At 38.5% G+C, this 14,439-nt stretch overlaps 1 protein-coding gene across 2 annotated transcripts in view; it reads right to left on the reverse strand.

Moving 5' to 3' along the window:
* The window catches only part of SLC25A21 (solute carrier family 25 member 21), a 534,325-nt gene that overhangs the window by 148,224 nt on the left and 371,662 nt on the right, over window positions 1-14,439 (reverse strand). For both annotated transcript variants that reach the window (XM_004269980.3, XM_033428396.2), the window contains one exon: window positions 2,637-2,720. In XM_004269980.3, the coding sequence (XP_004270028.1) occupies window positions 2,637-2,720 (84 nt within the window). The remainder of the gene's footprint in view (window positions 1-2,636; window positions 2,721-14,439) is intronic.

Genomic DNA, 14,439 nt, shown 5'->3' on the forward strand with positions numbered 1-14,439 from the left:
GAATTATCATCTTTCTTTTCCATTTTGCATCATCATGATGTTGGTGTGATGACTTTCATTCGTTTGTTCAACATGCATTTACTGAGTATCTCTACTCAGTGCCAAACACAGGGATAGGGAAAACAGAGGGAAATGAGACGTGTGCCTCAGGGAAATGTATTCTTGGGGTGGGAGAGGGGAGACAGACAGAAAACAAGCTCAATAAATCAGGGTGGTGCACGCTATATAACAGATCTGTGCACGAGGAATGAGCCTGGAGAAGAAGCAAGGGCTGTCCTAGGAAGGGCTCTGTACACCTGATAAGGAATTTAGACTTTACGCTGCAGGCCATATTTTTACATATTCCTGAAACACTCAAAAGATAAAACAATTAAAACAGTATGATACTGGCATAGAGATAGATAAATTAATGAAACAGAATAGGAAATAGAGAAACAGAATAGAAAATTTAGCTGATATATATGTGGAAGTTTAATATACAAAAAAGCTAGCATTTCCAATTAGTGAGTAAGGAATGGATTTTTTCAGCAGTGGTGTTTGGACAACTGAATAGCCATTTGAAAATAAAATTTAATTCCTATATGCCATACTGCACATTAAAAAAAGAAATCAGGGGGCCTCCCTGGTGGCGCAGTGGTTGAGAGTCCGCCTGCTGATGCGGGGGACACGGGTTTGGGCCCTGGTCTGGGAGGATCCCACATGCCGGGGAGCGGCTGGGCCCGTGAGCCATGGCCACTGAGCCTGCGCGTCCGGAGCCTGTGCTCCGCAACGGGAGAGGCCACAACGGTGAGAGGTCCGCGCACTGTGATGAAGAGTGGCCCCCGCTCGCCGCAACTAGAGAGAGCCCTTGCACAGAAACGAAGACCCAACACAGCCAAAAATAAATAAATAAATAAATGTTAAAAAAGAAATCACAGAGGGATTAAAGATTCAGACGTAGATGTTTGTAATCTTGGGGTTAGAGGATGTCCTTCTTTTTTAATGTGTCATCAAGGTCAGATATCACAAAGGAAAAGATAGATATAATCACAAAATCACAATCTTCAAAACTCACAAACTTCTGAAAGGTGTAAGACACTATAGTTGTAAGACAACTGACAAGTTGGGGAAAATATTTGTAATTTATGTAATAGTTGAAGGATTAGTACCTATAATATATACAGAACTCCTACAAATTAATTAAAAAATATAACCTAAGAGAAATGGGCGAGAGACACAAAATAAGCAATTCATGAAAGAAACAATACCTAATGATATAAAAGTATGCTCAACCCCAGTTACAATCAAAGGAATACTATTAAGACACTTTTATTTTTCACTTATTAGATTATAAACAGGAGATGCATGTTAGTGACAGATATATCAAATAATGACTGATAATGTCCAGTGTTTGAGAGGGTGTGGAGAAGTGAGAACTCTCAAATACTAAGGATATAAAAGTCAGTACATACTTTTTGGAAGATAATTTGGCAACATCTATGATATAAAATGTACATATCATTTGATCTTGTAAGTCCATTGATAGCAATTTTTAAAAATAGAAATATATATATATACATACACACATAAATGCGAAAAAATAGTATGAGAATATATGCTGTACTATTGTTTATAATAGTGAAAATATGGAAACAACCTAATGGGCCACCAAAGGGATTAATTTAATAAACTGCAGTATGTAGGTAAATAAATTACTATGCTGTTGTTAAAAAGAATCTATTGGCATGGGACGACATAAATGACATATGTTTAATGAGCAAAAGAGTAACCCCAGTATAATCTGCTAAGAGAGGTAGTGAACTACAGAGTCAGGAGCATGGGCTTTGGGGTCAAGCTCACTGGATTTGAGTCCCAGCTTCAAGATTTACCAGATATGTGAAAATTACTAACTTTTCTGAGTCTTGGTTTCTTCATCTGTCCAACTGGAATGGCTCCTAACAGAACCTACCTCTAAGAGTTATATGGAGAATTCCTACTACATAGTAGAGGCTAAACATGTACTAGTTGTTATTATTACTGTTATCTTTTTGGTATAATGATTATTTTCAACCAATTCTCTATGAAAACAACTTCAAAAAGCACATCTAATATCCTTTGGAAAATCATGCTCAACAGAGGCTTTAACTGAATCTATACATCAAAGACAATTTTAGTTTATGTAACAAAAATATTCTATTTATCTGATCATCTAATAGATAGGATGATGAACCTGACACATCAATTTTTGATAAAGATATGTTTTGATTGAATATTCATAAACCAGAATGCAAACAAGGAACACATTTGGGCGCTATATTTAAGAATCAAAATAAAGAACTATCACATTTAGATATCCCCAGTTATAAGAACTTTAAAAAGCCTCAATAGCACAAAATAAAAATTGTCCTCTAGTCATCAAACTATTCATAAAGGATATTATTAACATCCTTTTTGTGGTAGTTTCTATCATATACATATTTAATTTTCAACCGTATTATCCAGAAAAACACACACAAGAATAGGAAGACACCCTTTTAAATATTTTTCCCTACTAAGACTAGGAAAAGAAATCATTCAAAATGAGAAAACACGTTGTGCAGTAATATATTAAAATGCCCACATCAACATAGAGGCTATATATAAGGAACCATACATACCCTTCTGTGCGGAAAATCATTCGAAAGCTGTCTCCTAAGCTTTTGTAACTGTTTGGATCAGTTGCACATCTCTGAATCTGGAACCTAGAAACAAAATCAAACAAACAAAAAAAATCCAAGTTAAGGATTTTGCCAAATGGCTTTTCTCATTTTTCAAAGTCTTAGGAGACTCAGCCTTTTCAGATTAATCTAAAATATTCTGGATTTTGCTACAGATTTTACTGATTTATTTGTCTTGTATAATCTTTACCTTATTTTTATAGCCTTTAAAATTATGATATTTCTCTGTACTTTAATAGAACTGCAGAAAGAGTTGTTTTCATCTGTTTCTTAGCTAGGCAGATGCACCCTGAGGCATTTATGCTTTTTTCTTTTGCGAAAAGCACACACAGATGTCATAGATTGTTTTAATGCATAATTCAGAAATCTGAAGATGCATATGAAACAAATAAGTAGCTCTATTTCTTATCTTAATTAGTGCTCTTTGATGGTAATTTAATACAAAGTTTAAAAATACAGAGCAGCTAATATGGCCTAACTTTGATCCTGATTATGAATTTGGAATTCATTCTGGCAGACAGGAGCCTGCGTTTAGAGCAAGAATTCGGGTCATACCGTGATACAATTTATTATCAGTACTTCATGATAGAGCAGAGTGGTCACTAGGGGTAGTTCAGGTTACCTGGACCTTCACAGAAGCACAGTGCTCTGCATGTAGTTTGTGCGCAATAAAGATGTATCCCATTTTAGAAAGCCAAATTCTTTTTTTTCTTCTTCGTTTTTGGTATGATCATGAATCTCAGAACTCTAACCTTCAAAATGTGGAAGTTCCCGGTATGAGGGTCTTACGTATTTTGTGTCTTACCCTGGGGTCTGTTTCTAATGAGATTTATGACAAGTATTGTCATTTCCCTACACCCCAGTTCTCCAGTTTCGCTTTTCTTTAGGCTGCCTACTCCTTGTGTTTAACCTTCTTGTCCCAATTCTAAGTTAAGCCCCTTCTTCCTTCTGTACTTCCCTCCACGGTTTTAGCAAGCCTTTTAAAATAGAAATTCTCAGAAACACCCCTAATATTGTCTACTCTAAGATGCTTTTCCCAGATTGTTAGATTTATGACATGAACACAACTTCTAATTCTGAGAATGATTTATTTTATAGTTCTAGGCCCCAGGGAATTATGCTGAGAACTAACACATATATCACAGAGAAGTGTGAATATTTTGCTTTGATTGAAGTGATTGGGCATATGAACAGAATAAGCAGACTATAAGACTGGAAAGTGAGGCTGGATTACATTTGAGTTTGTAAAGTGGAGAGGTGCTGAACGTGATTGTGCAGGAGAGTAGCCGTCCTGAGACGAAGGAGATGATTCTTCCAGTAGAGTACTTGAAATATACAAATTCCTAATAAAATATTTATTGTCTGATTGGGTGGATTAGAATGGGAGTATGGAGGGCAGAATGATGATGAAGGCAATTATGATAGTCTGGGTGAAGATAATGATGCCAGAATATGAATGGAGGAAACAAATGTAATAAAAGAGGTGTGCTTGCTGGGTGATTGTTTTTTTCTTTAAATCAATGGGTTTTTTAAATGATACATTCAACATGATCCTCTCTTGATCCTCATCAACCCAGCAAGTAATATTCCACTGCCCTAGACTTACTATTGCCAAAGTTTAAAATGTCATAAATATTCATAATGTTTTTGCTTGTCAAACTTACATCTTTATTAGCATGATCATTTTTGGGAGGTTAGTTTCTAGGCAAGAACTATATCCCTAAAATTTAAATTGCATGGAGCTTATCAGAAGATCATGAAACATTACGACTAACTCATTTAAACTGTTCTGGATCCAGAGGTGCATTTGGTGTGTGTATAACCACTGGCCTAGAAGACTCAGTAAGCAGTTCTGTCTAGAATCGAGAACATGATTTGATGGTCACGTAGGTGGACCACGTTTGGTATTTCTGGACTACTGTATGTAGATGAGATAATCTGGGACTTGGGATACAAATGAATTAACTAATGCTAAACACAAAATAGTACAATGGAATAACTACAGGTAAGTTTATACAACAAATAATCTTAGAACATAGAGAGCAATTTCCAAAATACGACTTTGATCCTAATTCAGAAAAGAATCTCCATCTTTGCATTTGCATATTTGTAACCTACATTCATTGTTGGGTATGAAAAATTTCTTATGTCTAACTTTCAAGAGAATAACTTAAAATAGTTTTATATATTATAAAAACATTACATGCTTATAGATTTTTCTCATAATATCTGTAATGATTTTCATTAAGTTCATTTCCCCCTGTCAAATTCCTTTCTGGATACTTTTCTCCCAAATTACCAAGTATTTTTTAAATATTTGCCATATGAAATAAGATGCTATAGGTTTTACGAAAACCCAGGGCATTATCCCCACTCTCAAGAAACCCAATAAATAAATGAGAAAAAAATTTTTACAATAAAAGGGAAAATATCCAAAATGTCAAGTAGCATCAGCACAAGTTGCCCAGGTGTTCATCAGCGGGAGCAATTACTGCTTTCTGCAGAGGATCAGGAAGGATCTCAGGAAGGAGAAGGGATTTAAGCTGGTCCTACAGGATTCAGAGAGGCAAAAAGAGTAAGCCAGGAGGAAGCATTTCAGGTGGGGAATTGAGAGAGGGAAAGATGTCCTTTTAATAGAAGTGAAAGAAAAGATCTCCCACCATGACAACCTCCAGTGTTTCGTTCAGGATGGATGTTACAGCATCCTGCTGGTGGCATTCAGCTGCTCAGGGTGGATGGAGACCTGAGCGGGTTAGAGGAGGGTGTTTATGAGATAAAGTCAATGACCAATATAGAGCGTTTGGCCTTTTCCTGCTCCTCAGCGGAGCATTTCAGATAACTCTGTGGCCATCTCACAGTCATGTGACCCGGTCCTAGAAGGAACTGTGAGTCGCCAGAGGGACCAAAGCAAGTGAATCCTAATGGCAAGAAAATTGACCTTAGCTCCTCTTTTATTGATGGGGTTAGAGACATCAGCTGTCTATGATGTCTGCATGCACCAGGGAGATGTACAAATAGATGATTACTATATGCAAGGAATAATGTTTAGGAATAGTATTTCAGAGTATCACATGTCAGACAATGAGTTTTACTGGCACTGAATAAACACTAGTATTACTTTTACTGGAGATGATCTTATCTATGGCTGACAGAAAATAGTATCAATATTATGCAGTGACATTAGAGGGAAGAGGGAAAACGGGAAGGATATATTTGGGCTAAATATCTGTGATTAAACCTTACCCTCCCACTTTAAAACAGGCAGCAAGGACAGTCAGCGGAATCTTTGAGGAGTGTTCCATTTAGAAGCTGACTGTCTGATGAGTGATGCTGTGTTCATTACAAACAGGAGCGGCAACATCAAATAGCATCACACAAGGAGAGTCCACAAGCCGTGTTGCAGAGCAATGCAAAAGGATGGGCAGGCATGGTACATACTAATTCCTCTGTAAAGCCTCCCACCATTCCTTACTATCCTAAAGCAGCTAGAGGTCCCATTAAACAGGCTAAGGCAAGTACAGCTGTCACTTCTGCACATCTCACTTACGGCGTGTCTGCACTCTGCAGAGAAAGTCCATGCTGTATTTAGTTCCACTACACATGACTTATTCTGATCACAGAGTTATCAGTTCTTCTAAGCAATCTGTTTCAAGTTGATATAATTTACAGTGCATTTTGGTCAATCATGTAAAACAGCAATTTCCTTCTTTGTCTCTTACATTTCAGCAACTTAAAAGGTTTCTCTCAAATTGAGGCTTTACATCAGCATTTTCCAAGTTGCGTTCTGTGCTAACAAATTCTCTCTATGCTCGAGGAGACAATTTCCCAGTTACGTAATAGAACTCTTTGTAAAATTACAAAGGCAAAGCCACACTACTCTAAATACAATCAAGATATCTAGAAGAAAAGATTGGACTTTCCCATTGTCCTAATAAAAGCAGTTTAGCCACATCTGGAATCTCCATCTGAGGAACTTCTTTTATTAGAAGGAAAACTTGCTGCTAAATGGGCAAATTGGACAATGGAGTAATACTTAAGAAATATTCAGTGCCTAATATCAGGTCAGAAAGAAACACAGGGAAAGGAGTGCGGCTCAAACCCTACGCTCCATTGCCCAGCAGCCAGTGGTCCCATCTGCCATGGAGCCAGGGAGCCTGGTGCTACACACTCTCAAAACTGGGAGGGAACAGCCCTACCATCCACCACACCATAAATATGAAGCAAGTTATTGCGGTTACGACAGGGCAAGGAAGAGCTGCTCAATGTTCATGAGCAAATGTACAAGCATATTTTTAGAAGCAAAAGAATGTTCTCACTCACTGAAATATTTTTCTTTAAACTGGTCAAGAACCATTACTGCACTATTTCCTCCGACTTGATTGTGTGCTTAGTCAGTGATACCAAAGTCTGTTGTTGACTCTTAGCACTGTTAGAAATGTCACTTTAGGCATTCAGCTTGTCTGAGCACTTCCTAAGATATCATAAGAATGATACGTGTTGAGAAATACAATGACTTTATTACTGCCTTAAAAGCTGTAGAATGAGGTTGTTTGAAAATTCCTAAATCTCACATTTATGCAATGCCTTTATTTTCCAAAGTAAACTTTACATCTATCATCTTCATCTACTGTTGGCTGATGGAGTCTATACTGGGAAGTGGAGGCTTTAGGGCGCGCGCGCACACACACACACACACACACACACACACACACGCACATATATATATATATATGTATATATACATGTATATGTATATGTAATCTATATATTTACATGAAGGGCAGCAATTGAGTTGCAGAGTCCGATTGGGGTAGGTGATAAGATTTGTCCTGAAGCTATATTTGCATAGCACATGCTCTGCTTTTTAGTTAGATCATATGATTATTTGCGGTACTTTAGGGTTGGGAACTGATGGAGATTTGGGAATGGGGGCAAAAGCCATCCTAACCCATCCCTTTGGCATTGCCACCAATCCTAAGCAAAGCAGTGAGATAGGTGGGTTTTATTTCTAGCATCACCTCCAGATCATTTTCCAGTCCAAGAGTATTCTCATGCTCTCTCTTACCTTCCCCTATTCAACCCTGCTCTCAGAAAAGCATTCACACCAATCATTTATCCTTATCGTGGCTTTTAATTTGATATGCCGTCTTCCAGAACTTGTCCCTTGTTAAAGGGATTTCAGCTCTCAAGGAGGTGGCGCGAAGGTCTGGTTTTGTTTAGGGTGGGGATGCAGGGGTACCTTTACCACCAGAGATAGCCCTCAGTGGTTGTTTTTTTCCTGAGTGGAATTTTATGCTACCATAATGCACTGCTACATAAAAATTACACCTTTGTGTCAAAGGAGGTGAGGCACTTGGGAAACTGAGACATTGACTAGGAGCCACCAGTTTCAGCTCCAGTGCTGTCACCGATGAATAGTGTAAACTGGTGAGAACTGTAATTTAACTCCTCTTTGCCTTTCTCCTCAGTGGTAAAATGGCACCACAGACATTAGAGGACACTTTGATTTTGAAGGGACGGTGACACACTGACTTAATATTTGAGCTTGTTAGCCATAACAAATGTCTCTTCTCTCGAAGAGACATTTCATTGTGTTTTGTAAAGCTCCAAATTCCATATTTTATAAGGGTGGGAGACTGTTAATAAAAATTGTACAGTGACAATAAGTGGTGATGAGCCTAATGAAACTCCCTGCAGAGATCTTTGTAAATGTGATATGAACAAAGATTATTAGTAATTACCAGAATGTTACATGTGCGCCTTAATAAACACTTAAGAAACCCACCAGTGAATCAGAGATTAACAGACTAAAGGTTTGCAATTACAGAACACATTAAAAGGATAACTGTAGGAAGATTAAATAAAGATTTTAATTCACTGTAATTAGCCTATCTTACTGAAATAAGATGTTGCTCCTAGAGTATTTTTGCATGCTTACTGGTTCGTTGAGCATGGGCAAAGTCACTGAACACGCAAAGACACGTTTGAGCCTTTGAAATTTAGGTGTACACGCCTATGTTACGAACTTTGGAAAAAGGCCCTAGAAAGCACATCTTTAGAAAAATTCCCATCATGTATCTTTGTTTCTTGTACTCTGAAAAATCACCTTATACTGAGGCTGCCCCAAGAGAAGAAATACCCCCTTCCCATAAAAGGCTAACCACTGAACTGAAGGGGGAAGGGGGCTTTGCATTTGTCATCCTTGTAGAAAGAGCATCGGATGGTGGGGAGTTGACACTGCTGATTTGGGAGATGATTCTATCAGTTTTCTTCAGCAAGTGCTGGGGAGAAAGGTTTTCTCCTAACATTTCTCTATATCCATAGCTTTCTTGTTCTAATTTTAAGTCCCTGGTGATTGTGAGTGGTAATTAAAAAAAAAAAATCTTAGCTATGGGTATTTTGTTTTACTCCAGATTAAATATAACAAAAATCCATACAACGTTGCCTTAGCCATGATAAGCACAAGAGTCCTTTAATCATGTTGGAAGGGTGTGGTTTACAGTTCTAGATGCAGATTTCTGTCTCAACATTTCCTGAGATACCCATCTGCACAAGGGGCAAGGTTAAGAGTTCTGGAGACCCAACAATGAACAGACCACGAATGGAACGAACAGGTGGGGGGCAGGGAAATGTTAGTAATTAATTATAAAATAAGGCAGAACACAAGTATTAAATAGAGATTCTAGGAATTTAGTTTATCTGCAATTTAAGCATTGCCTTTGCTTGTTGGGTTCACAGTCTAGGCCTGGCATCAATTAACACCCTAAAATAATGTTAACAAATCCACAAGGGTCACGAGTTTGGCTCTGCCTCAGCAGTGATCACTGACTGAAGTTCAGAAGCTGTACTCACATATTTGGCTACTCATCAAATTATTCTGAAAATTCATGGAAAAGAAATATACTTTTCCTGATTGTTGCTCAGTCATTTCACTAGGAGAGAATCTCTTTATAAAAGAAATAGGTACCTTTACCTGGTAAAAATTAAGAAAAGAGGCCCTTTGTCTGTTTAAAAGTCTGAATGTCTTTACTAGGAGTAGGTGGGCTGGGCTATGCTTTGGCTTAGCGTTTATGATGTTGTAAAGAAGACCAATAAATTTCTCTATGTTATTATAGAACAGTTTATAATTTGAAGAAATATGTAACCTGGAGTGCTCAGTCAGCCAAGATAATTACTACAGATAAGGTAATAACATCTTGGCAAGGCCACAAAAGCAAGGGAAATCTTCTGTGCCGTGTAATTTCAAACACATTTTTGAACAGAGCCTCAAAAATATTATCTCTCTGAACTATCAGATCAACCCAGATAGCCTGATTATACTTTTGGTAATTTCCTGTGATCCTAGACACATCTAATTGCAGTCTCATTTCACAAGCCAAGAAGATTTAAAACCTGATAGTCTGTGACTGTACATTTTACAGTTCACACTTTAACAGTACACTTAAATATCCTATAAATGGTTCATCATTTTGCTAACCACAAATTTTGTTACAATAAACATTTACCTACTTGTTCAGAATAGTGTGATGAAATAGATCTAGTTTTGTACATCTTAACACAATTATAAGACATATAGTATTCCTAGTGTTTAGAACCTGGGTAAAATTTGACATTGTAAAATGAATCATGATAAGAGAGTTTATGCTACCATCTGGCACAAGTTCTTCCAGTTGTTTATATTACTTAAGGGATAAGTACTAACTATAAGTACTTACAAACTAAGTACACTGACAATATAATTCTACAATTTATTTTAATGACGATATGCTAGTTAACAAGTCAGAGACAAATGATCAGTAGATATAACAACCTAAATCTAATAATGTTAAACCACAAGCAATAAAACAGGTTAATTGACAGAGCTGTACGATTAAAATGTTCCAAGCATAAACTGGTCTCAATTAAACAAAAGCTTGACTAGCATGTCTTTTAGTCACTTTGCTTTGTAAAATACCAATCACGTTATAAAACTAAGCTTAATATCAGATTATAGTGCTGCCACTCTTTGAAAATACATATGTGTGTATATGTGCCTACATTTAATTAAAATTCACATTTAATGCCAACAAATGACCTCACACCCCGATACATCCATCTACATTTTCCCAAGTACATTAACCTAGGCTGGCCATTAGACTGGTTGATTAGCATGAATCCAACTCATACTTGGGAAATGAGGGAAGGATGGATCACAGATTGGAAATAAAACCCATTACCAAGGTGATGAAAATAGAGAGGGCTAAATCAACTTCAGCAATCAAATATTAAAATAACCACAGTCGAGCTTCCCTGGTGGCGCAGTGGTTGAGAGTCCGCCTACCGATGCAGGCGACGCGGGTTCGTGCCCTGGTCCGGGAAGATCCCACATGCCGCGGAGCGGCTGGGCCCGTGAGCCATGGCCGCTGAGCCTGCGCGTCCGGAGCCTGCGCGTCCGGAGCCTGTGCTCCGCAGCGGAAGAGGCCACAACAGTGAGAGGCCCGCGTACCGCAAAAAGGAAAAAAAAACAAAAAACAAAAAACCCAGAGTCATGACAAGTATCATAGTTTTCCCATATTCCCAAAATAACGTCAGTTTTTCAAAATTTAAACCCCCTAAAAAAAAGTTAGCTATGTTCTTTCTCTCTCTGATTCTCTCTTTCCTGCCCCCACCAACTTGGGTTCACAACTTTCCCTAACGTTCACCAATAGCACCTACTATCTCATGGCAGAGGACCATATGGCATCATTCTTACCTGTTGAACCTCTGCTCATTGCTCTGGATGAGACTCAGATTCTTGGTTTCTTGTCTCCATAAAAGATTTCCAGAACAGGGGATTCAAAAGCAGTCACATCTACCCGAATCTTACTTGCCCTGGGAACTGAGCCACTTGACAAAAATTAATTATGCACCAGAGACCATAAGCCTGGGTCCCAGTGAGGGGGAATGTCAGGCAAGACAGAGTCTCTGGAGACCTAATACACACAATCCATCTTATTTTAACTGATCAAATGTGCCTATTTTATAGTTTATTTAGTACTGATAAGAAAGGACGCTTTTCAATAATGTCAAAGAAAGAAAGATGAAAGAAGTGGGTGGTTTCTTTGTATTCATAAGCTTATTCTAGAAAGAAATTTGAAGAATGGAGATAATAAACTTGGCTATTAAGGAAGTAAACATGCTTATGCTTATCAGAGTTGAGGAAAATTTCAAGGGAAGTTTATTTTTTTATTCTAAGATTGACCTCATATGTTACCAAGATTTGGGTGAGTTATCGGATCGAAATGAGAACACAGTTTTCAAAAGCATTTCATAGGTGGACAGGACCTGAAAATGACCCCAAAATGGTAATAATCCTGCTGATTTGTAAATCACTTTTAACTTAGATTGCATTTTTACATTTTTCATCTCATCTCAGGGTACCCCTTAGTTTAACAGTTCCTTCTATTTGTAGGGTTAAAATCACTTAAAAAAGAAAAAGTAGCAGCCTGGAGCTAGAAAGGCAGCAGACTGGAGGGAGTAGGTTTCCCTGAAGTCTCCCAGTTGTACTAGAAATTTGTCTCTCGAGTTCAGTGAAGGACCAGTAAAATCACTATTCTGAAGCCAAGCTTTTTCATTTGTTAACAAGGGAATAATGTTACTTACACATCGCCAAATGAACGGCAATTGTGTTCATTTAATTTGATCTCTCCCTGTCGGGGTATACACTATGGATGGAGAGAGATCTCTGCATGGGGAAGGTGGGCAGGACATCTTTGGTAGAAGAATTTAGATGCAATGTTTTTTGAAGAGCAAAAGACATCATGTGATTCCTTTCAGCCCTCTCATTGTAGACAGTTGGGTTGATACATTCTGGACCAAAAAACCACATTTCTATATTTACCTAGCATCTATTCTGTGGGATTTCTTTCCGAGAGTTTTTTTTTTTTTCCACATCTTTATTGGAGTATAAATGCTTTACAATGTTGTGTTACTTTCTGCTGTACAACAATGTGAATCAGCTATATGTATACATATATCCCTGTATCCCCTCCCTCTTGAGCCTCGCTCCCACCCTCCCTATCTCATCCCTTTAGGTCGTCACAAAGCACCCTGTGCTATGCAGCAGCTTCCCACCAGCCATCCATTGTACATTTGGTAGTGTATATATGTCAGTGTTACTCTCTCACTTCATCCCAGCTTCCCCTCCCTCCCGCCCCCAACCCCGTGCCCTCAAGTCCGTTCTCTACATCTGCGTTATTCCATATTTCAAGTGTTTTAAGTGCCTACCGTATGCCTGGGGAATATTGTCAAGGCCACCATCTAATAACTCTGTAAATTCTTTTGCTCGCTCTCTCTCAACTAAATACTTTTAATGATGACAATGTCATGAACCCACACTCGAGACAGCCTCAGTGGAAGGGTGTGGTTTCATTATTACCATCAAATAACATGCTAAAAATAATTTAAAATCACTTAGAACACTGGCAACAGAAAAGATGTGTGAATTATTCCCACCCAGGAGCAGGCCTAACTTGTCCACAGAACTTGTATAGGAATCTATGCTCCACTTATTAACCAAATGTTTAATAAAAGACAATGTTTTGGGCTGAATTATAGATGGGTACTTTGGCAGGTAACAAAGCACTTCAAGACAGTTCAAGTCATTTAATTTTATAAAATGCTCATCTAATTCCAACTAGCAGCTTTCACATAAATGTACCTTTGCATTTTAAAACAATTAGTTTTTTAAATAATAGCTCTCTGTTCTACAATTTAAGATACAGAAAATCGGATATCTTGGTTAACCTAGGCTCCAAAAATCTTAAAGACTAAACATGACATTCATATAAAATGACACCCAAGCGAGAAACCTATAGTAAATACATGAGTTTAAAACCCCTCCTTCAGGGCTTCCCTGGTGGTGCAGTGGTTGAGGGTCCGCTTGCCGATGCAGGGGACAAGGGTTGGTGCCCCAGTCCAGGAAGATCCCACATGCCGCAGAGCGGCTCGGCCCGTGAGCCATGGCCGCTGAGCCAGCACGTCCGGAGCCTGTGCTCCGCAACGGAAGAGGCCACAACAGTGAGAGGTCCGCGTACCGCAAAAAAAAAAAAACCCTCCTTCAAATTTCTGCTACGGTGAGTTCTGGTAGACTCCAATGAAACTCCAATCACTCTCATTCATTTAATCATCATGAATTCTAAGCGTGAAGATTAGACTTAAACATTTGGAGTTTTAGTCCTTCCCTTCACAAGTAATATGTTAACATTGAGTATAAAAGAGCTAAAGTGTTCTGAAATGGTGAAATTCACAGAGAATTCAAGCTAACTAGCATTTATGGAATGCCTACTCTGTATGGGGTACTTGGGTGTGAGACTGCTTAACTTAGACACTGACCCTCTTACAGAAGTTTGCATTCTAATAGGAGACAGACATGTAGCGTTAAAACATTAATGACAGGCAAGTCTTCCCAAATTTGTGGTATTCTTGCTTGCTTCCTTGAACAGTACACAGGGAATGCGACACAGCATTTTTGAAGTGCCTGGGGTTGGTGGGGACCCTTTGACTAGGAACTACCCTCCTGTGCTGTTACACAGTGATCTCATTAGGCCTTGCAAGGCATGGGCAGGCCAGTCCCCGCCCTAATGTCCCCATAGTGCTTTTCTAGTTCTTGGTTTTCCCAACATGGTTTTGTTCGATCTTTTCTTGCTAGGCAATGAGCTATCATTTCTTGCCCATCAGCGTGTCTGCCCCTAAGCACTCTCCCTGCTTTTCTCTCCTTCTCCCA

Source organism: Orcinus orca, chromosome 2 (genome assembly GCF_937001465.1).
Source record: "Orcinus orca chromosome 2, mOrcOrc1.1, whole genome shotgun sequence".
In the NCBI taxonomy this organism is placed as follows: domain Eukaryota; kingdom Metazoa; phylum Chordata; class Mammalia; order Artiodactyla; family Delphinidae; genus Orcinus; species Orcinus orca.